The sequence below is a fragment of the Strix aluco genome, chromosome 4, assembly GCF_031877795.1.
Source record: "Strix aluco isolate bStrAlu1 chromosome 4, bStrAlu1.hap1, whole genome shotgun sequence".
Lineage (NCBI taxonomy): Eukaryota > Metazoa > Chordata > Aves > Strigiformes > Strigidae > Strix > Strix aluco.
This window is the reverse complement of record NC_133934.1, coordinates 17,455,958-17,480,915: the sequence shown is the minus strand read 5'-3', so window position 1 is coordinate 17,480,915 and position 24,958 is coordinate 17,455,958. Positions and strand designations below refer to the sequence as shown.

The following is a 24,958-nucleotide window of genomic DNA, read 5'->3' as shown; positions in this document are numbered from 1 at the left end:
AACCTGGACTCCTGATTATTATTCCTTCATTAATCAGATTTGTCTGTCACATGCCCATTAGTGAGTGTTACGTGCTTGAGAAGGATAGTGCTACACAATGGAAACAAGGAGTAACCGAGTGATCTGACAGTAGCAGAATAATACATGAGAAATGGCAATATTTGATATGTGTGGTCTTGATTTAGGATTTCCTTATATTTCAGATTTCCGAGGATGGAGGAAGATACATATGAACAATTCTGCCTCTAGTTTAATTGTATTTTGTACAGGAATTTTGTATCCAAATACAGGACGAGATAAAACACAGGACCTGAGGGCCTTTATTGGCAGCTAGGGCTAGCCAGGGAGTGAAGTTAGGAAGCCAGGCAAATAATCACATCTTCTTCATTTAAAACATTTCATACTGGCAGAAATCTTTAACCAGTGCTCCAACTTCTGTCTGCCACTCGGAGCTTTTTATATGAAACAGCAGGAACCTGGCAGCCTGGAGATCTTTGAGCGTTGAGAGCAAAAAACTTGAACATCATTTATAGGTTTTCCTGCCAAGACTGTAAAAATCTAGACGAAGTAGATACGGTTGTTTCACCCAGCTTTTCAGTTATGTTTGTCCTTCACTATGTAAGCTCCCAAAACTTCAACCAGTTTTCTTCCTGAATTTTAAATTCTTGGTAGGTACATAGAATAGGATTTATCTTACCTACCTTTATCCCTGTAAACATTACATTGCTAGACTGAACTATTCTCTAGGCTCCCTCTACAGTCAGTGAAGAGACAGATATCTCCAGGAGGCTTTTTATCTCATATGAATTTAGACAACTGTCTTGGGGTGAAATGAATCCCAGCCCTCTTGTCACCCTCCAGCTTTGATTCAGCAAAAGTAACAAGTTCCATTTCAATGCTGGGATTTGGAGCCTTGCACAGAATATGCCAACATCTGATTTCCACTGAATTTAATGAAAAATGAATGCATAAGTCTTTTAATTAGCTTTGAAAATCTCAGCCTTAATGTTTGATTAAGTTTCAATGCACATGTGTTTGTATATCAAAAATTACAAGCAATACATGTAGCTATATTACTTTTAAAAACCTGAGCATCTGACAACTTCAGCTGATTAGTTGCCCAAATGGCTGATACAGATGATACTAATTATGCTGTAGTGTTGAAAACTGGACCAAGTAAGTAGAGTCTAAAATATGGACTTAATAACACTTCAGCGCTACCTTTTTTCTTGTCTCTCTCTTAAGTAGAGTTTAGATTCTGAAACACACATTTAACACAGATAATATTTGTGGATAGAGTAACACTGCCAGTTGACAAAAATGACTTTGATTACTAATCCTAGTAAGTACAGAATGTATACAGGAATTAATTTGAAATGTACTTTTGCTATACTAAAGAAGTAATCCTTTAAAAAGATCACAAGAGGGGGGCTTCTGAGATGAGTTGAATAAAAAATGTGAATGAACTTTTAAGGAACATAATTGGCAGGTGACTATATCCCTTTTATGTAATTATTTGTTAATTCCCACAGTGTTGTTTTGCTTAAAGAATATGCACTGTTTATGTAGCAAAGATATATATTTTTTTAAATTAATAACACATAGCAAAGAACTTGATTTTGTGCTTTACTATTGCTTCTTACCAGAATTTCTGTAAAGTGCCATAACTTTTGCTTCTCTGTGCTACCTGGAATTATATAGTGCTGTTACAATTTTTTTGGGTGATATCTGAACGCCCAGAGCCACAGTTATATTATTAAGCACTTAAATGCAGCCAACAATATATAATTTAAAGTGTAGATATGCTTGTAAATAGTAACAAAAGGGAATGATTTCTTAAATGCTTCCCTCTTAAATGTTTTCTCTTTTTCTGACTAGTTATTGCTAAATTAAGCTTTTGTCCATGAGATTACCTGTCCTCTAAAGGAGATGGGACATATGATACGCTGGATCTTTTCCACTTCATGTACCTTTCCAAGGAATAACAGCTCTTTGGTTAGACAGAGCTGTCCAACATTGTGCTATGCTCTTACCTGGTTTGCAAAGCTTAATAGGAAGTCATAATCTTTAATTAATTTGACTTGCAGGCTAACAAATACATACTTGGATCCCAGTCCAGCAAAGCATTTAAGCATATCCTTAATTTTAAAAATCTTTTGCTGAGTCTTAGCAAGAGTCTTCTCAAAGCCCTGTAGGGTAGAGGGTGTGTGTCATATAGAGATATATCTCCTCACCTATATGTCTTTTCAACCCGTATAATCTTCATATAAGATAAAATCAACTCTTCATTGCTGCATTACTTAGCCCTGTCACCGGGTACTTCTCCAAGAAGCTGGAATGTAGGTAGAATCATGGTTTGTCTTATCCGAGTTTCCCTTCCCTACCTGGGCCACTAGACTTGCACAAGAATAAGGCACAAGAGATAACAGCAGTATGTTTTCTTAACTCAGCTGAAGAGCTGTTTCTTACCTCTCAAAATACAGTCTGTTAGATCATAGTTTTGTCTGTAGTTGGTCAGAGGCAGGGACCTCTGAAGACCCCAGCTTTGTACTTGTCTCTAATATGTGTGATGCTTTTGTGAGACTTCAGTGAACAAAAAGGTGGTGAGAGTCCAGTGTGAAATGGAGGCGTCAAGGACTGTCTTCATCGTGTTCCCATTGTAGTATTTAAATGTTGTCAGTAATAATTTTACTTTCACTGTAATAACTGATGAAGGCATTTATGTTCACTAAATTTTAGAGCCTTGGGAGTTGGTGCAGTTGGGTAGATAGACCCAGAGAGACTCTTGTTAATGTTGCTGGGAATATGACTTTTTTTCTGTGCCCTAGTGACATACAACATTTGATGCTCTATATTCACTGATGGCAATACTAGTTATTGCCTTTTCATTGGGATAGATGGCACAGTAGCTTCCATTTACTCATACAGATGGAAGTAAACAAGGTAAAAAAGAAACCAGGTCAAAATGTCAGAATAAAATAAGAACATTCATATGGCTGACGGTAGTACAATAGATAATAGACACACTTAATATTCCATCTCTATAAACCATTCTCAAAGGCTGAGGCTGTGGGGTATTCTGTGGCAGAATAGAGAAGTGTAACTGTGGTTCATTTTTGATAAACACAAAACTCAAGTCTGTGATTTGTCTGCAATGATCATGGATGGAGAATACTACTAAGGAAATCCATTACTGTTCCCAGCCAGCTAGAGACATCCTCATGCCTATTGAAAAGAGGGATCAAATTTAAAACAACTTTGAACATGGATTGAGCACGCACTGTATATACACCAAGTCCAAACAGATACTATGCTACGGGTGGAAGTGTCTATTTCTGTTAACAACTGCATATGATTTAGTTGTTAATGCCCAGTATTTTTGTTCGCACAGCCAGAATATAGGTCTTATCCAGAGAGACCAAGTGCAGTCTTATCCCATATACTTAAAAAGGACAAAAGAGCATCTTCTGCTAGTTATTGATAATATTGCTGTGAAATATCAAGGATGATGCCGTGGTGGCTATAAGGAATTGGCAGTGGAATATGTCTTGAGCCCAGCTTCATTGCTCTTTTTCCCCCCTTCTTTCTCCTATCTGTTCTTGTGCACAAGTTCCAGGAGTGGAAATAATGAATTCAAATTAAAGAAGCAGGTGAAATGACACATTTCATAAATTAACTCTTTCTGCTCTGTACTGCTTACAATGCAGTATTAAACTCTGCAATCTGTGTCTATTTGCTGTAGGTGAATAGTGAAACATGCATAGAGTGAATATTTAAGGATTCGTTTCTCTTTTGTCCATAAGATGCAGTAAAATTTAAACAATGACAAATAATAGGTTTGAGACCAGGCATTCTTCTTTGATTCTTAGACTAAACCAGATAGCGCTCTGTTTTGTCCTTTCCTGACAACTTAAGTTAGAAAATCTCTATAATTTTAAGGACTCCAATTTTAAAAGGATATCCAACTTGATATACATGTAGCATCTGTGTAGATGGAAAACTTGGGTGGCTTATATGTAATGGAATGGCTATACTTTTATAGCTGTTTGTAGTCTGGTCTTGCTATCAGCCAGCCTAGCAAGCAGTTGCCACAACTTCTCTAACAAAAAGTCTCTGATTCGGGCATATGTTAGTGACCAAATAACAAGGAAGAGGTCAACCATCTTTCTAAATATAAGAAAAATATTTCTCTTCCTCATATCGGTGCCAGCATGTTTCAGTTAATCTGAACCCCTGGTATAATTTCCTGGTGTGGACTAGCTATTTGAGAATCGAAGTGACACTTTCTCAAAGCAATGTATCTGCAAAGCTGAGGTGTATGGCCAGTATCATTACAGCATAATTGTTTTGCTGTAGAATGCTAATGTCCATGTCCCTGGGTTGCGAGTACATCAAGAAAATGGCATGAATCAATTTGTATATTTTGCAAAGCTTCTCTCTCTTTTTTTTTTCCCCTCCCATTTTTATCTGAAATAGAATAATTAATGTGTGATTTTTCACAGTTCCCCATTCAGAAAATGAGCTGTTACTGCTTTTTTTCCCCCTGTATTTTGTTGCCGTACAGTGTAGCGGTTTATAGGCAATAGAAATAGGATCCTTGATATATTAAGAATTTCCAGTGAATCTGTAAGAGTAGCTTTCTGTTATGAGCTTTTCCCTGTAATTCCATTGGATTCTTAAAGTCATTCCAGATTTATGTGAGAAGCAGAGACATTGCCCCCATTTTGCACCCGAGTCAGTCTCTCTGAAGCAGTATTGCTGTGGGGATTTGTTACGTGACTAGATTCTGCCATTTCAATAAAACAGAAACTTGGTGTTGTTTCTTTACTGTACAAAGATAAGTTCCAAAGTGGAATGTAAACAATAATTTAATTAATTATTAAGTAAGCTGAAGAAACTGATATGTTTTGGGCATTGAGCAGAGTTTTGGCAAGAAGTTGCAAGTATATAATGGAACAGAAAACTACTTGTGACCAAAGCCAAGTCTTAAAATCTTTCTGCCAGTTTTACTACACATTGTTTGAGAGATGGCATCCAGCCACACTAGTAAGTGAAATAAAAGCAAGCAACACCATTAAAACTGTGAATATGTGTGAAATAACAAATGGAAGGAAGAGTTGGGCATTCCTGGCAGGGAGAGGGGAGCTGGAGATTCTGTAAGATACCACTAGCTGTAAGATTAAAGGTATGTTTAATGCTGTATAAAACATGCTTTATGTTTAAGATAAAATAAATAAGAAACATAACAAATGCAAAAGCAATGGGAGTGGTCCTTACAAACCAGCCTTGGGCAACCAGATTGGTCCTCTTTTTCAGGTGCTTTTAATAACTGCACAAGGTACCGCATATTGCTAGCAAAGGTGCTCTGAATATAAGATAGGTGTGCATCTTCTTGTACCTGTATGATAACAGACAGCCATTTGACTAAATAGGTTTCTCACCTACATACTGTTTCTGAGAAAAGAAATTTAAGACTCAAAATATCAGTGTTCCATATAGAATTTATATAAATAGCCAAAAATCACTATGCCAGATCATAAAAACATTGTGCATTGCAGGGCCAGACCTACAGATCAGTACTCAAATGTCCAAATGTATAAAATTAAGATATATGGATCCCTGTTAATTTGTTACTCCTGTGAAATTTATATCAGAACCTTAAATGTATTGGGGAGACTCAAGACGGGTCTAATTTAAAGCTAATGGAGAAAGTTATTGGCTTCTTGTACTCAGGCATTTTATTTTTAATGGTCTGTCAGTGTGCTCTGAGTATAAACATTAGTGTCAGAATTTTTTTACGATACTTATCTTGTGATTTCATAATTTGTAATGGCTGTGCAGTTTTTACAGGTGTATTTAATGGCAAAATCTTATCTTGAACTGCATTTTAAAAGCTCAAGCGCAGTTTGATTTGCTGGGAATGGGAGGAGGGAGGAATACCATTCTCTCCTTGGAGAGACAGCAGTTTCCTCATGCAGCATTAACTTGAAAGAATATGAGAAGCGTGTATGTTGCCAACAGGAGCGCGGACATACAGAGTTCTGAAAATAGTAAGTGTCAACAGGGAAGGGTTTCAGGTGCCAGAAGAAAAATGTAAGCTCCCAAAGGCACTATCTCTTTTTATTTTTGCCTTGTCCAATGCCAAGCCACATAGGTTGATGTTTAAAATTCAGTTCTTTCCCTGAAAAGTGATTATGTAAAAAAAAAAAAAAGGTCCTGTTTCAGAACAGATGTGTTTCCCGTATGTATTCAGAATAGCATTTATTTGTTTCCATGACTGTCTTTTTAATATACTATTTACACCTGTTATATGTGTGCAGCCAAAAGCGATGTGAGGGAGAGAATAAAAATCCACTTCTTGCCAGGTGCAAGCTGTGATGGGGCAGCTCTGCCTGAGGCTCGTAGGCAGCGGGACCTCTGCATCCACTCTTCTTGGGAACACAGTAGCCATGCTCTGCAGCTCTTTCCCCTCTGCAAAACACTAGCCTGTAGAAGTCTGTAATGGGGGATTAAACCACTTAACCTGCAATGGCAGCAAACTGAGCTGAATATTACTTCTATCCTTGTTAGCCACCGAGGGCAGGTGATTGCTCTTCTTTATAGCAAATTTTTCATATGGTTGAAGACTGTCATCATATTCCTTGTGAGCTGCTTCTGTCTTATACACAGCTAGGTCCTTCTGCCTTGCTTCCTATGAGTCTTTTATGGTTGGTTTGTTTGTTTACTTGTGTCTTTAAACAATAATTCCTGTTGTTCTCAGATAAATTCTTTAAGAGTGGGTGGCCCAGACCTGGCCACAGTATTCCAGAAGTGGATGGACAATAGTCCATCTGAAGTCTTTTCAGAGATGTGTTTGCTGGCATGGAAGGGAATTATATCTAAGACTTTTCCCTTATTTGCAAGAGCAACAGATTTCTGACATATTTGCTTTATGATCTGGACCATTTTCTACAGTATTGCTTAGCCAGTTATTCTCCATTTTGTATTTGTGCTTTTGTCACTTTGTTGAATTTCATCTTCATTTCAGATCATTTCAGCAATCTATCAAAATAATTTTGAATTCCAATTCTGTCCTACAAGGTATCTGCATCCTCTCTCAAGTGTGGTTTCATGTACTGACTTTTTACATGAAGTCCATTCTGCCTTCCAAGTCATTAAACAAAAATACAGGAATTTGGAGAAAATGCCATAGGCTCAGTTGGCCTTATATTCCAGTTGCAAGATCTATTTTGGTTCAGCAATCACCATCACAGGCAAGTAGAAAAGCCTCATTTGGCTTGCAGGCTCTTAATCATGTAAGTGTGTAAGGTGTAAAGAAGAACACAGCTTGACTCTCAGATCACACAGTGAACATGTGGGACTATTAGATGGAGGGGGAAAAAGAACATCATTGTACTTAAAATCTGATTACATTTGCCAAAGAAATCAGAGTCAGGAAAAAATACTGAAACCCTAGGATTCCATTTACTTGGAGACCCTATTCAGATTTGAGCCATGCTTCAAATTACAAATAATACTGGGGGTGGAGGGGATCAGAGGGAACAATGACAGTTGTGGCAGATGACGTTTTGCTGCTTGGGTAGCTGGCCACAGCAGCATGGCATCTTCACTTCTGACCCAACTTGCTGGCTGTACTCTGCCTCCTTCTCTCCTCTGACCCATTCCTTAAGTTTATTTTAATACAAAATATTTTTAAAGTATTAAATTTTTTTTTGGTTATGTTTAGGCCATTATTTCAATGTTTGAGCGTGTGAGTGCACTACGTGAAAGGGAGGTTGCCATGGTAATTTCTCATTATTGTTGAATAGAAAAATAATTACTCTGGCAAAATCCCCCGTAACCTGTCAGAGCATAAGTTAAAGATGCCTGGGGGCAGCCTTGCCTTCACCATCCCCTTTTTGCAAGAAAAAGGGGGTGATTTTATTATTCTTTTTTTTTTTTAGTAATAACTGGATCCTTTTTCAGCTTGGCTAGAGGACACCTCGTTTGGTTTTGTTCACCATTTGGCTGTGAGAGTAGTTTGGCCCACCTGTGACAAGGGTGGAGCAGAGAATTAATCAGCAGAGCATATCCAAGCTTGACAGAGGATTTATATATTCCATTAAGGCTTGGGTTTTTTTTAGTGGGTGAGGGTGGGGTGTTGCATTTTCTGTTTTTCCTTCTTGCTGACATAAAATATGCAAAAGCATAAGATAAAGACCTTGGACAGTATCCAACTGTGACAGAGTCTGGATATTTCTTCTGTCCAGGGAGGGAATCCACAGTAATTCTGTCTCCACATTTTCCTTGCCTTCAGACTTCTTGGAAGCAAGAACGAGTGAAAATATGTGTGGTTTTGAGGTGAGGCCCTGCACTTTCCTTGCTCTTCTCTGTCTTCCCCATGTGCATTTGTACCCCAACTATGTGGTGCTCCCCTTTTGCCTCCCATGTCATTGAACGCTGCATGAGTAGCTCCAGTGATACTCAACTACTGAGTTAACAAGAGCTACAAATGTGGTATGTGACATTGCTTCAATCCTTCCCTCCCCTCTTCCTTCCCTATGACATGTCCAAAAGATCCCAGTTAAGCGATACTGCAGCCTCTCTTCTGGCAAATGGCAGGGCATGGTAGCTCATAATTACTTGTTGGACAATACACTCTTGTATGGGCTCATAATGTCACCCATGAGGCTCTCCCAAGTGAAGGGTGGGCACGCAGAGGTGTGTTGCTAGAAGCTGGTTGCTAGGATTCTGTTGAACACCTGTATTCTGTACTTCCTGTTGTGGCTACTCAGCTAGTCAATGCAACGAAGTTTGCACGTGGAAACACTCATCAGGTTTACACCAGCAAAGAGCAGCAGCTCTCTGTGACAACAGATTTCTAAGACATGGGGATTGTTTTGATACTCTGTGTGACTGAATTTTGAGCAAGTACCACAGGGCCATGATGCTTGTTGTTCTGCTGCTGGGTGGGACAAGCTTTGGCAAGGAAGGTGAATTACAGGCTCTGACCCAGTCAAGAAGTTTTTTGAGGGTCTCTGGTAGAAGCCAGGATGCTAAAAGCTGTCGTTACCATTTCTTCATTGGATGCTTGGCAAAAATCAAAGTTGTGAGGCAGGAAGGATACCCTGATCAGCAGTTTGGAGTGAAATCCAATAGTAATGTCTTCAGGAAAAACAGGAGCAGAATTAAAAAACACAGATAGTTATTTCTCTCCATGTGCACATACAATGAGTATGACAGATGCATGTTTTGTCTTAAATTGGTATTTTATCTCAGAGCTTTTTTTTCCTGTGAAGGTAACAAATGTTTTCTGGCTTAGTTATATATTGCTCGGGCATTAAGAGGTACTCAGTGCTCACTACGCTGAATGAACCTGGCCTTGCATGCTGGGAAGGCAGCTGCCGTGAGTGGGATAGAGTGGCTCTGAGGGGTGCGGCTGGGGCATCTTCAGAAGTGTATTCCAGCTTTGTTGCTGATCCTGTGTGCTGCAAGTGACTTAAATGTCAGGGCTTCAAAGGAGCAGAAGAGACTACACCAAACATTTCAAATCCAGCTCTTAAATATATCCGTAGTTTTTGAATGAAACAATTGGTGGATGCTGTTGTTGCCGGACTTCTGTGAAAACCCTTGCAAGTAGGACCACTAGCACAGGTGCTAGGCATCGAGGTTTGGATGCCTGTCGTTGATCACCCAGGTCTCAAAATGCCTGGTTCGATTGTCAATGCCAACAGACCACCTGTAATGGTGTACTGATATATGCTTTACATTGTACACTGTATTAATAATTGCTATGTTCCAGCTATGTGTATTACTGTAAGTCTAAGTATACACAGGTCATCTTAAAATATAGTTTTCGCTTCATGTATCACACTGAAAGGTAAAGATTTCTCACAACAATTACATTTAAGTAACTAGCTGGTATTTAATTAACCTGCTGGTATTTTATTAACCATTGTATTTATATTAAATGCATTGGAATGGAATGGCTATTATATTTAGTTTCTAAATAACTTTCTTGTCAGTTCATGCTGATAATCGGGTTATGTAGCATTACAGAATTAAGTACCAAGGTTTTTTCATTATTAGGACCAGGCATTTGAGATACACGGCCTAGAAAAGGGAGTAAAAAGTCGTAATTACTTTATTTGCAACTAAGTTATAAAACCATTTTTAATATTTGAAGAAAAATATGTATTTAGCACATATTTAGTGTGCTCGATATAATGAAAGACAGTTTATTGTATAATAAACTAAACATTTTAGCTTTTTCCTTAAATTAGTACTAGAACTTTAGGAAAATTAGTTTGAAATATCATATCGACATCTATTCTCCAAAATCATAGCTGAAGAATTGCAAACTATGTGTGATCCTGTTGAATTTCTCTTACAAAGGATGAACATATTTTCATTTTTCCTCCTGTTAAGTGAATGATCTGTTGCTTCCTAGGATAGTGACAACCTCTGGTGGGATGCCTTTGCAACTGAATTTTTTGAAGATGATGCAACCTTAACCCTTTCATTTTGTTTGGAAGATGGACCAAAGCGATACAGTAAGAGATACATTTCTTGTTCTAATTTTAAGCCCAAGTTTCTAAATACAGTTTATCTACAAGGTACAGATGCAACCCTGGCAGTGACAAAGTCACTTGTTTGTATTGTGACCATCAAGTTCCATTGAAGAATTGCATGGATTTGGAATCCATTTTTTTGTGGAATTCCTCTGGATTTTATTACATGAAAATAAATTATTTCCCAGTGGAGTAGGGCAAATAATACAATATAATCTTTGGAATTTTTTAATTAATTTGCTTTGGCTGTGCTTGCACTCTTTGTTAATTTGGTTTCTGCAAACATTCAGGTGTTGAGTCTTGTGAGCAAAATTGTTCACAGAAGGGAACTTTGTAGCAAATTTCAGTATCATTTCTGGAAGGGCTTCCAGATTTAAACAGAGATCAGGAAAAAAATTACCAAAAGGTATATCATTGCTGGTGTAGATAATCATTATCCCATCAGCTGTGTGGATTTATGCTGTTTGTACACATTAAGGACCTGCCCTGGATATTTTCTGAACAGCAGTGGAAGTATAGCATACTCTCAATCAAGGACTAAATGAAGGCTTGAATAAAAGTGAAACAGTGAATAAATCTGATTGCATTGGTATCCATTGCCTGCATACATTGAGCAGGAAAAAGGAGTAAAATTCATTGAACAAATTGTTTGAAGTGAATAATTCACTCAGCTTTAGCACTAAGCAGCAGAGAGATAAGTAAACATTGAAAAACTGCATTGCCAATTGTTTCACTCCATTCGGAGTGACCCCTGCTTTATGGTGACAGCTTGTGCTCTCTGCTTAATGTTCTGAATCTTGCAAGGTTCTTCTTTTTCATGAGAGTGACTGACTGTCAGCGTATCACTCACATACTTCTAATTCCTTTTATCAATTATCTCAGGTATTTATTTGACAAGTGTTACTTACCTTCTCCCGGAGAAAAAATAACAGCCACTTTGAACGCACGTTCTGGGATTAGTGTTGACAGAATTACAGTTTCTTGCCTTTCAAAGCAAGTGATAACTCTGTAAAGGTCCTCAAATTACAGCCTATAGCAACATTGGTAACAGCTGATCTGTCCTGATTAGGTTGAGTCAACTTGTCAGATATCAGATTTGCTAGTTGTGTTATCAGTCCAGAAGGCACAGATACATCAGCAAAAAAGCAATTAATGTCCAGTTAGATCAGAGGGAGTTGTGTTTCTGGAAAACAGTGCTGCATATGAAAGAATTTGTCAAAGAGTAAAATATTCCTGTTGTCACAAATGCTTGATAATGGTTGTGCTATCTGTAACTGGGACAGTTTGGTACGGGGCAATACTGTAATTCTTAGCATTGTTGCTGATAAGTGTGATTGAAAGATCAAATTACTGTAGGCACGTTTTCAAAAGCAACTCGTACATGAGATTTTTCCTCTGGTTTTAATTTCTGATCTGTGCACAAACTGTTGTTTCTTTTGGTGATGTTATTATCAGCGTCTGGATTTAAAGCTCAGCATTTAGGGCTCTTTCTGTTCATTCATGTTTCCTTTCCTTCGTGAGTAAATATTCATGTAATTCTGAACTACAGTATTAGTGATTCTTTCTAACACAAGCAGTATTCCTGTTTAGTGATACTCTAAAGAGCATGCCTGAGCTGTTCCGGTCTGGGACTTCCATTGCCATCTGAGCAGGTTTTGAGAGAAGCCTCAAGGATGCCAGGTTGTGCAAGTTCCTGCTCGGTAACATGCCCAGCGTTGCTTGGGGAGGGTGCAGAGTGGAGGTTGTGTGTTACGAACAACCCTCTCTTCCTGCCAGGGAAGTCTGTGCCCAAAAACACATCCAGGAGTTGAGAACAGAGCAGTCTGCTCCCCTTTCGGTGAAAACGTTAGCAGAAAATCGCTTCTACCTGTAGCGGGTCATTGCTGAGCACAGAGACCTGATTGAGGTCTCCGTTTTGCCTGCCCAAGCCAAGCACACGCTTCATTACTACTGTGGAGGGTCTTGGCATCTCCCAAAGACATAATGTCACCCAGTACCTTTATTCCAAGGAACCAGTGAAATCGCTGACCAGTGAAATGGCTGGGGCTCCTATTAGGTAAGCCAGAGTATGCTGAGTGGTGACACCACCAAGTGTGGAGTTTTGGAAGAGATGAAACAGAAGTGCCTGGTCTCCATCTGCACTGTCCCCAGCGAGACACCTGCCTCCCTGCCCAGCATGCACACTCCTTAGTATGTAGTGGGCATTAAAAACATTGGAGCTGGCTGAGAGGGAAGAGAAAAGACAAATTGTTCTTGCTCTTGCAGGCACAAACAATACTGGAGGGAACCAAGATTAGGCCCTAGAAAAGAGAAATAGGCATCCTTTGAGAAGTCATTTATAGAGTTGAAAGTAATGAAAGATGCCAACCTCTTACCTTTGCTCCAGGATTCAGCTCAAAATTGCCTGCCTTTGTCTTGCTTCAGCCTGTGAGAGATTTGCTTACATCTCTGACATCGGTTGTGGCTGCCACCTCATTTTCTTTCCTTTGGGCAATGGTTTCCCTGTCTTCTGGAGCAAACAAATTCCAGAAAAAATTTTGTGGAGGTGTGTGTGGGGGGAAAGGACAAATAGTTTTTGTCGTCCATGGCCACAGGTTTTCTCTGGGTTATGGCAATTCCCAGTCCTTTTCCCTCCTTGTTCTCAGGGACTATCCAGATCTTGCCTTAAGCCACCAGAGACAGCGAGGAGCATGCTGTTTTGCCCCAGGTTCCTTCTTCAAAGCCCTTGAGAGCGTTGTGAGAAGCTGCTGGGAACTTGCATATCCTCTTCTGCTCTTTTCTAATCTTGACTGCAGTCCTCAAACCCCTCTGGGGCTTCTTTTCCATGCTTGCTTTAAACTTTTCCTTTCCATGGGTTTCCTATCACAGCCTTTTTCCCAGCTGGCACGCTCTGCCCTCTGCTCTTACCTGGACACAGCCAGTGCAAATGTTCAGACCATATGAATCAGGCCTGTAAATCATAGTTTGTGTTAAGTGTTACAAGATTTAAAAAAAAATACTAAATTTACTTGCCTCCAATTTATTTTAATTTTTAATATACAGTTCTGTCCAAGAGACTATAAGGGTTGTAAACTCACTTTTTTTTTTTTGGTCTCAGAAAACTAAGCTGCTTATTTAATTTTATGGCCCCAAACTGAAGCTTTATGAAAAACACCAAATATTTTAGGCCTGCCTTTCACATTACTGTGTTTTACAGCATCCTCTCTATACTGAGAAAAGCAGTTTTCTTCCCTTTGCTACTCTCCCTCTTGGGTCTGCAAGGTTTCTCCTTGACTGTCAGCTCTGAGATTCTTTAATTTGTAGGGAAAAATAGATATGGGTCAAAGTGAGGATTTTAAGTCACTGGGTTATGTTTACTTTACTTGGCACAAGACAGCACTATGTACTGATACTTGAGCTAGCTTTAAATGTGCCTGTGTATCAGTATGGCACAGCATGTAAAGATACTCACTGTCGTTGTAACCAGGACACTTACTTATGCCCTGGGAAGAGTAGAGGTCTGTTAGTTCAGTGATCCACCAATGCTAATTAATTTGATTGCCAGGTTTGTTAGACCTAGACCAGTTATCTTTGCAGAACATTTTTCTGCCTCAGATAGATGTGTACTTGAAAGCCCAGCTCAACTTTTCACGTGGAAATCCTCTGTCAGACCTGAAATCACTGCTGTGCCCATCTTTACAGCTCTTTTTGTCTTCAGTATTTTATTTCTGTAGATGCAAGAACTTTACCTTCTGCAGTTCTTCCTCCCTGGTACAGCATTCCAGAAAGAAGATACATCCACTGAAAATGTATGTTTTTTTCCTGCTTGCTTATACCCCTCAGCTATTCTTTTGGTCTGCTACCCTACTCATGTTATTAAATTCTATGTTGAAATTTAATTTTAATGAGAAACGCTACAGAAAATAAAGATATATTTTAATGTAACAAATGTGTAAATTATGTGTGTTTTCTCTAGTCTGGCTTTTTCACTACAGTGAGATGGAGAGAAAGCTCACACATTCCAATGCCTAAAGACAGAGAAAGATTCCCAAAACCAAAGAGATAAACTGCATTGAATTATATTAAACAGAAACTAAGAAGTAAACTTGTGAAATTCATTTTACAGTGAGAGCAAAAAGAAATTTGCTTTAATTTACTATGCCCTGATTTATTGGGTCGAGAAGTAAATATGATTTAAGCAAAACCAAAAAAAGAAAATATACCTAATGGAGCAGATTTTTTTTTTTTCCTTGTTGTGGATAAAACATATTCGTTTCCTGTTAAGAGCCTTCTATCCCTGTAAAAGAGTAAATACTAGACTCTGATCCATTGTTGCCCAGGTTCTTTGTTTCTTAGAGACAAAATATTTCCCGAACAGATAAGAGAAACAAGTTTGATTGACAGCTCTTAGCAGAGTCTCATCAGCTGCTGTGCTGACAGCCTGGTGATGCGCACTGTGCTGATGTGGTAGGGACTGACAGGTGATTGACAGCCCAAGACTGTGGAGACAGGAAAGATGAAGCATGCTCAGTAAGAATAATGTGCAGTGTTTATGCAGCACTGCAGAGAATAGGAGCTAGAAAGTTAACTCTTTCAGAGCAAAGTGACACTGTAACGCATAATGGATGCAGTTGCTACTGTACAGAAAATTAGACCTTGTCTACATTTCTGTTCACTGAATGCTTTCTGTTCGTGGAGGAGCTATATACTGTGAGGAAGCAAAAGCATAAGCTATCACATTTGTAGCTGTAAAAAAATGTCATGTGTGGTAGGTATGATGGAGTCCTCAAAATGGATTTATTTAAGCCTATAGATGTAGAATGTATTGAGAATTTCAGGCACTTTTTATGGGCTTCCATCACCCAATTTTATATGGTACCGCATAATGTTACACAGCAGAAATTTCAGAAGGAGACAGTTGAGCTCTTTTGCTCTCTATATCCCTAGAAAAATACCATGATTTCAGTTTTATTGTTGCTCTGAATCTGTAGCTGATAATTGAATATGCATTTTGTGTTATAATTGCTACTGCAGTTTGTGTTTGGAATGTACAATATAACTATACCATGCTTTGCATTTTATGCACTTATTGTTAATTTTCTCTGTTTGGTGCATGAACGCTGCTTGATTTTTCTTCATTTCTTGATTTTTGATAACTGGAAAGCCGGGGTTTCTGGGCAGTAGTTTCAGAGTACAGTGAACTTTGGGCCAAATGGTGAAAACATCAGCTTTAAAGTGCTTATCTAAGTTTCTCTGTGTGCCTTTAGAATATATTACATAGGTGTATTCTAGACTTTACTACAAATTATTTAGAGAATACACAGGGCTGCAACAGATTCATTCTACCTTTGTCCCTGTTGATAACCTGTGTGATACAGGTAACTTTACAGTCCTTTGTTGGATAACTTCTGTGGGGGTTAATGGTGGAAAGCTGCATCTAGCAGGCATTTCTTACAAGCAGGGAACATAGTTTGGGAATAAACAGGGAAAGTTCACCACACATTACCCACTTGCTTAACCATCGTCAAAAAGATGGTTTTGAGAGGCTAGCATGCTACATTATCACCTCAGCTTTCTATAAAACTGTCATCTGGCTTCTCTCACATAACTCTTACAGAGAAAATTAAATTTGTCAAGAGAAACAGATTGTAGTATTTCCAGGAACATGCTCTTTCTTCTTCCTTTTATTTTTTTCCCAGAGAAATCCCAGTCATTAAACATGATTTGAGCATTCAGGTACAACACAGTAAATTGGCCTAGCTTAGTAAGTGAGACAGATTATTCTGTACAACTGCCTGGTCTTCATCTTTATATACCACTCTCCTACTTTTGTTTTTTTCAAAGTTTCTTGGCAATATTTTTGAGTTCAATTTCAGAACAGAGATTAAAATTTCATTAAAATCAAGTCTAACAGATCCACAGTGCCTGTGGATCACCAGTAGCACCTCCACCCCCCAGCTAATGATTTCTAATTGTTAATTACTTCTTAAAATTAGTGTTTTAAGGATTTCTCAATCCTTTTTACATATGCTCTATTAAAACAGCATATTAATAATTTTTTGTAAGAATATAAGCAATGCACTAATAAGTCAAATGCATGCCAGGTATCTAAGTGTATTACACCTATGCACTGATCTTTATCACCCAAACTTCTGGAAGCTCATCAAAGAATAAAATGAGATTTGTTTGACAAGACCTATTTTACATAAACCCATGTTGACTGGCATTAATTACATCCCTTTCACTTCAATCTTCGTCAGTTAAATCCTGTATAATTTTTTTCACTATATTGTCTGGATTGATATCAAGCAAGTGTATTATGTTATACACTTACCTGACTATATAGTGTCCCTTCTTAAATATCAGCATAACAGTAGCGCGTTTTTTTAATTCCCTCAGTAGGTTTTTTTTTTTAATTATTATTTTGTAACACCAGACAGAAATGTGCAAAAGAAACTCTTAGAACTGCTAATTTTAAAACATTTACTTCTAATAGATACTATTTAAGATCCTTCTTAGCTGCTGATGGACTAGGAAGCACTTTTCATCTCAAGATCAACATTCTTTCCAAAAGTAGACCAAAAAAGCTTTTTATATATTGATGCTAACAAATTATCTGTTTCCAAATTAAATTAAGTTTTGCATAAAATTCAAGGTCTTTCTTTTTTTCTCTAGCCCATACAGTCACGGATTTTTCACTGCCACCTTCAGCATCTTGTTCTAATATTTATATTTCATAATGTATTTTTACAGAATGCTTACCCCTTTTTTACTCTTTGCTTTTACATTCTATATTCATCAGGGTTTTTTCCTTCTAATTATTGCCTTCCTTTTTCTACTAACTTTTTTGCCAGAGTTGTTTTCTTTCTCACAGTAGAGTTGTGGCTTTTGGATATCTTATCAAGTGTGTTTAACAGATTCTTAATTTTCATACATAGTTTTTATCTGTATTTTGTCCCAGTCAGTTGAGCTTTGGTGAATTCAGTATTTTGAAGCACCAGCTCTATCTCTCCTACTGATTGGGACTGCCTTTTCTTTGACTGTACTGAATGCATGTTTTGGATAGTATTTGTGCAAAAACATGTGGTCTGATTGGAGAGTGTGCAGAGGAAAACAAAAGCCTTGAAAATAAGACTTACAAAGAAAAAGGAAAGAATTTGAGTTGGTCAGTCTACAGAAGAGAAGATATGGGAAAAAGGAGAGGGAAAAGTGGGCTAGTAACAAGACCTATCAAGGAAAGGCATGTGGTCTCTTTTCATATCCGTGATGAACAGGAGAAGAGATGATGGCCTTAAACTGCATTTAAAAAGTACATTGAGGGGTTAGTTCCTACTGATAAGAAAAATTAGATGCTGGAACATATTCCATGGGGAGACCATGGAGCCTCCACCAGCCAAGGGGCTGTGTCTGACCTGCATCTCTGATTCCCTAGAGTTGCTGGTCCCAAAGCAAGTGCCAGCTTTCAGCCCCCTATTCAGTTCAGTCTCAGCCATTGCAACAAGTTCCAGAATGTTTTTCTCATCTTGGGTGCTAAACTTTTTGTGATTAAAAGCACCCTACTATTTCTCATTTTTAACAATATGAATAATGTTTTTCTAATACTGCTGGCTATGCAAGACTTCCCTCATGAATCTTCCACCAATTTCCTTCAGAACATGCATTTTTCTTTTTCTCCGTATTACTGACAGGTGCTGAAGGAATAATTCCTTCTAGTTCCTGATTTGCGATTAGCAGATATGAATTAGACCTTCATCTCTGCCCACTGCAGGCTTGTTAGTTACCTTAATGTTTCTGTGCTTCTGAGTTGTCGATACCTCTAAAATACAAAAGGGCTTCTTTACTGAAAAGTGCCAGATGTGCAACATGTGTGTGCATGCACATATGTACACAGACAACCTCGGTTAGGTACTTCATGGAAAGGTTAATCATGAAAACTGTCCTATCAACTTCTTTTTCAAATGTCTTACGAATAAATGCAAGATTTCAGATATCTTACAAATGGGTATCTCCAATTTTTTCTGCTTGTTACTAAGCATGTTATACAAATCAATGTCGGAGAACCTATGTCTGTAAAGTGGCACCTGGAAAAGGGCTACTAAACTCCTAATGTGAATATTGCACAATTATATATAGCCTCTAATTGCAATGCCACACCAAAATCGCAGTCAATCAGATCGATCCTGCTGCTGTATAAACAGATTAAGTGATAGGCCCTCTTTGGGAGAAATCATGATATAAAAGGACATTATAGGAGTCTAGGGTCCATTCAGAGAGCAGGAAAAATAAAGGCAAAATTAACATGAGAGAATCACAGTGATTTATGGGCTTTTTTCCCTGCCTAATACAAATCATCCCTTTGTTGCAGTTGACTTTTGTTCACGCATTTGGTCCAAACTATATAGCGTTCAGTTCCTTCTCTCTGCTGGAGACAATGTTAATAAAATGCTGGAAATCCATGCAAAGTAATGGAAATCAATAGCTTTTTACACCAAAATATTAAACAACTTTTCACTATTACAAATTCAGGGTAAATGATTTCTTTCTTTGCTTAGCGTCACGACAGTTGTGAGAAAATGGTCAGTACTTTTTCTGTTTTGCTAAATAACTGGCAGGCAGATCAGTGTTTGGCTTCAAATGGCATCAGTACATTAAATATGAAGTTTTTTTAAAAATTGAGAAATAAAAATGTTGCTATACTAAAGTATTTTAAAATATTTTTAATGTGAAATTGAAAATGGTTGTTATTACTTCAGCTTTTATAATTATCAGGTGATTTTTAAGATGGTCAGTTAATATATGTTACGTTCTTTCAGAAAAATGTTCTAACATACTTAAAGAATTCCTGTAAAAAACAAGACTCAGTCTGAATATTCATCCAAATCTAGAATTATATGTGTCTTCCCCTCAGCAGTCAGGAAGGATTTTTCTGCATTTTTTATTTCTTTTCTTTTATTACAATGATCTTGTTTCTTTTTCAGAAGTGAAACACACCACTCTATGAATGACCTAAGCAATACCATTTGTGGTGGAGCATATTTTCATACTGTCATCTCATTTCTAGACCAAAGAGAGGCATTTAACTGAGTATAGTAGTTTTACCCACGACCAGTATAAACTATAATACTTCGGAGCGTATGGATTTCCTGAAGGTATTAGAAACGAACTTCCTTTTATAGAGCACTGAATAACTAAACAGTGGACCGTCAGACTTTTTTCTTCTCTTTCTGAATCCTCAGGTGTAGGTGAATCAGAATATCAATCCTAATGGGTCTGGGAGCTTTAGGTATATTATCATAACTTTATAATAATTTGAAAAGTCTGTATTGTGCATATACACTTAACACTGCAGGTAGTGGTGTTGCAGACCTCATGGCTCTAGGACCCTAGCAGGACAAGGCTTGTAAGTGCAGATGATCTTTTTTAAGTTCAAATAATAAAAAATTCACTGCAAAATATGACCTCTACCCACAAATTTAATCTCGCAGACATGTATGCACACACAGATAGAACACAGTCAAATATGCAAGTGTGCATCCTAATACAGTGGTGGGTTTATTACACAAATGTGCATGTTTGTGTTTACTGTACAAATAAAATTTTAATAAAACTTTTACATTGTATTTCAATGATGCAGTAGTGCTGTTCTACGTGATGCACCTCATTTTTAGGCATTAGGTATTTATTGTAGTGCAATATTTTTAAATGGCTTAGGACAACACAGTATGCAACATCACCAAAAATTACGGAATCTTTGTAGAAATACATTTAAACTGGGTCAGCTGCAGCACCATGATTAGTAGAAATAGAGCCAAAAGCTGACTCTGGACAGTGAGATACTGTTACCAATTCCATATTGGAAGTTTCCTAGAATTAATATAGTCATGAGGTTTTTTTTAAATTCTGCTGTGTATGAGAAGGTTGAGATATTATACAGTGGCTATCGTTCTTTATCATATTGAATTCCTCACTCCAAATTATATTACCTTTAAAGTATTGCTGACATTTTGCTGTTCCACTATTTGATCCATACAGGTTTCATACCATAGTATTTTAAGTTCATTCTGGTGCATATTGCAGTGTAAGCAGTACCTTGCATTTCTTGTTTCTTCTCTCCTTGTTTTCTTGGAGAAGTGGGTTCTGTGGAATATTTGTTTAGAATTTTTCAAGACAAATGCAGCCAATATATAGATACTATTAAAAGTTTACATCAGAGGGGACAGTTTATAGGAGTATGTATTGGATTTGGAACAGAATGATTGAGATTTGTGATATTCCTTTGGTTTTGTGGAGTTCAAATTACTCTTTTACTGAACTACTGGGAACACCTTGTCTCCTGAAGGACACTGTTTGGTGCCCAACTCTGCCTGCCCAGGAGGAAGTGCTAATCCAGGTCTAGTGTTCCAGACCCGCTCTTTTTTGAAGGACATTCGCTCCAGGTCATTGAAAGTGAGTGTTGGTATGTTGATTTTATATTGTATGGGAAAGCCAAGAGAAGGAGTACAGGCTAGCTCTGATGCACTAGAGATGGCCTGGGCTGCTGGGGAGATAACGCTGCAGCACATGGAGTTAGTTGCAACCATGTGATTTCATTGTGTAGGTCTGTTTCATTGCTGTCACCCAGCCAAGACATGAGGATCACCATTCACTGGTTGGGAAAAATTTATTGCCCAAGGGCCCTAACACATGCAGTTTAGCATTGGACAAGTCTAGGTGATGTCTCTTCCATACCTGTACTCCGGAATGAACTGCCAACTTGTAAGAGTGTTCCTTCAGCCAAAGGGGCTTGGACCTTGACTACAGTGTCTTGAAAGTGCTATTCCTTCATTATCAGTGTTGCCTTTTTCGCACCATTCAGCTTGAAACAGCTGCTTTTCATCTGTGACCTGGGCTAATCTTAAAAGTTTACCATTTTGGATAATGGTGGAGGAACATGTGCCGAGAAGCACCAGTGGACAGCTATCTGTTCAGCAGCAGCTTTTGAATCAACATCATCTGTGCAGTTCACTGGGTGCCTGAAAGTAGATGTTGACCATTTTGTTGTATCTTTTAAAAATCCATTACTGCTCCCATCTCCATTTGGCTATGAAAAAGGCTTTTATATACAATTTCATCTAGTCCAGAAATATTAGAATACTGTGTAATTCAATTTTATTTTTGTCTTTAATGTCTGGACCTGAATTAATAGGGCATTACTTTTCATCCTGATATCAATCTTGTTCCTTTCATTCAGATCCAAATTCCTTTGTAGTACATGATTTAATTCACTAAAATGAGGTAAAATGAAACCCTGGTCCAGGGAGCATTAAACTAACATATTTTTGGTGGCACATGTGATAGCAGCAGCCTGCTGTATAACTGTTTGTGTTTCTTTCCCCTCTTTTAGTTGTTCAGAGACTAAAACTTTTTCACTCTCAAGAACCAATATATGTTTGTTCCTCACCGCCCCCCACCCCTGCCTTTCAGCCTTAAGGAAAATCAGCTCATCCATTATTAAATGAGATTAGAAAGATTAAAAATACACTTTTCTTTTATAAAATCAAGTTACTGTGATTTTTTTTTTTAAGCAATCCTGAAGTCAAACTAGCTTGGTATTCCCTAACTGAGGATCAGTGTTTTCTTTTGTGGCAAATTAGCTTTGATTTGACAGCTATTTTTGTTTCAAGATTGTATGCACACCAGCTTTTCTGCTGAGGCTTGGCTCTTAGGGACAGTTGCACATGCATGACTGGCTATGCATCAAATTTTGTAATCCAAAGGGATGCTCCAGGTCATAGAGAAAAGAAAAGAAAAGAAAAGAAAAGAAAAGAAAAGAAAAGAAAAGAAAAGAAAAGAAAAGAAAAGAAAAGAAAAGAAAAGAAAAGAAAAGAAAAGAAAAGAAAAGAAAAGAAAAGAAAAGAAAAGAAAAGAAAAGAAAAGAGAAAAGAAAAGGAGTCCAGGCAAAGAGATGTTGAACCAGAATGTGGCCTTGCACCAAGAAAATGTTTATCAAGTTGGAAAACAAAGGAGTATCTGCCCTTTTCAGGCTGTTTCTATTCATTATTCTGCTTTTCCTCATCATGCGTGCACAACTAAATTGATTGAACTGGTTAGTAGTTTTATAATGAAAATGAAATAGAGGGTATCTTATACTGAGAGAAGGGTTTAACTTAGTTTAGTAAAATGTGCATGACCTGTAATGTGAATTTGTGTACAATTTAAGAACTGTATTATGGTAGGGAGAAGGTGCTCAAGTAAATAGGAAGAGTCTGGACAATACATTCCAACTTGGTAATCCAGCATCTCCAACCACCTTCAGAAAGGTAGCATTTGTACTCTTAGCATTCTCAGGGGCAGCTTGTTGATTTAAGATTATAATCTGTTGTGCTAGTAGCTGGAGGCTACCTCGATGTTATTAAGCAGTGCAGCGCACTAGGAGAGGATCTGAAGAGCAAAACAGCTGGTGTTGAGGACATGACGTCCACACAGCACATGTTTTGTAGAGGTTTACTTTGGACTAGGTCCAATCCCATCTAGTGAACTAAATGCCTGTTAATGGCTGGCATGCATTAGGTGTGTTCCTGGAGTCCATCTGATTCTTCTCTTGTGAAGGGAATCCAGTTTGTGAGCTTGGAGACCACTCCACAGCACAGATGATATCGGGGTGATTGGGCCACTGACTTCAGAAAAGCGCTCCTTAACTGAGCTAAAAAGTGAGTGTGAATTTAGCTCTGGAGAAGGAACCCCTTTGTGATAATGCCTTAATTAGGCATCCTGCCAGGTGCCCTGTCTGGCATCCTGGGTAAAAAAGCTTGTTTAATTTTACTTTTGATATAATTTATAGCATAGAGGAAATAACGCTTTACTCTTCTCCCTTGCTTCCAAAAAAAAAGCATGTTAGTCCTGGAGGAGCCTATTCTACATATCCAGCACTGATCATGTTCCTATCATAATGCTCTTCTCTGCTCTGATAGCAAACCCTCTTCCCCAAACACCTGATTGATTTTTTTCTTCTAGAGATGTGGAGAAGGTAGACTATTCAGCACACTGCCTCCCATTCTTTTTACTTATTTTAGCCTTTGTGAGTGAGGTCTGCAGACTTGCTCTTCAGCTATGTCTCTGCCCCTCCAGTGCTGCTGACCTCCCTCAGGGTAAGCCAGTAGCCAGGCTCGGCAGTAGCTGTTTTTTCTCCTCTGGACCCACTTCCCCCATGCTGGGTCAAGCAGTTAGGCCCAGCTGACAGTCCTAGAGTCCTGTATGGAAACCCCATAGCTGGGGGAATAGGGTCATGCATGTTCTTAGCATACTTTGAAAGCCAGTCTGATATCCCAAAATGTCTTCTTTTGAAGCTTCTTTTCCCCCATCAATTGTCTTTAATAATAAAAAAGATAGAAGATCTATTTAGAATCTGATGGTGTGATTCTACAGTGTAGAGCTCAGATACAATAACTATAACTTTAGCTGCTCCTAGCAATAACTTTTTCAAAAAAATGTAACCAATATGTCAGTAGAAATATTGTGGACTGCCATGACTTCAAATTAGTATTAATATACGTTGATATGTCTCGTGAGTGTAGAAAGGTGCACACATATATCTAGATTGTAGTAAATTTGTATACTATCAAATTCATTTGTGCAAATATACGTGATCATGTAATTACAGGCTGCATTATTGTGATACAGATGCACAGGGAAACAGGATTAAGATTGTGCTGTCAGCTTCAATTTGACCATCCCATGGCATCTGAGTGCACTGCAATGCAACATTAGCTTTTCATGAAGCTTTTGCTGCAACTGCTAGAAATAGGATCAATGCCTGTTTCTCTTTTGGCAAGTCACTGCTATCCTAAACCCAGGTATGTGGACCTGGTCGTTCAGATCAGTGCATTGGTCACCTGCAGCACACCAAAGAAGTTTTAGGAATGGAAGTAATGTCCATGGGGAACATTAGCTAGTACAGAAAATGGCAGTGTAGCTTCTCAGCAGAAATGGTCAGTGAGAGCTGTGTCACAAGTACACAGAGCAGAGCATCCTCTGGACCTGGCCACCACTAGTGCACCTTGCTACAAGAAAAAAAGTTGTGTTGCACAAGACAGTTAGCAAGAACCAGCTCTCTCCTTGACTTCATCATTACAGAACTGCCACTTCTGGAGAAAAAGGACTGACCCAGCATTTAGACCTCCTTCTAGAAAGGAGGAGAATGTCAGTATTTGATTTTTGCTTGTTTGTACAATGTATCATGAGTTAGTCATTCAGTTCTAAGTTGAATGATTGTTTAAAGACATTTTAGTATCTACTGAAAGTGCTAGTTAATATGCAGTGATGATAAACAAAAAATATTATTTACAGAGAGCATGTTAAAGCCATTTTTAAGCAAGGCTTTAATGAGATAATATTGGCATGTGAGAATTTTCTGGCTTGCACATCTTTCTAATTGAGTATTCCACTTCTGT

At 38.2% G+C, this 24,958-nt stretch overlaps 1 protein-coding gene across 12 annotated transcripts in view; it reads left to right on the top strand.

Annotated features, from left to right (window-relative positions):
• The window catches only part of LDB2 (LIM domain binding 2), a 378,106-nt gene that overhangs the window by 225,780 nt on the left and 127,368 nt on the right, over nt 1-24,958 (top strand). For all 12 annotated transcript variants that reach the window (XM_074822204.1, XM_074822203.1, XM_074822201.1 and 9 more), the window contains one exon: nt 10,430-10,532. In XM_074822204.1, coding sequence (XP_074678305.1) covers nt 10,430-10,532 — 103 coding nt within the window. The remainder of the gene's footprint in view (nt 1-10,429; nt 10,533-24,958) is intronic.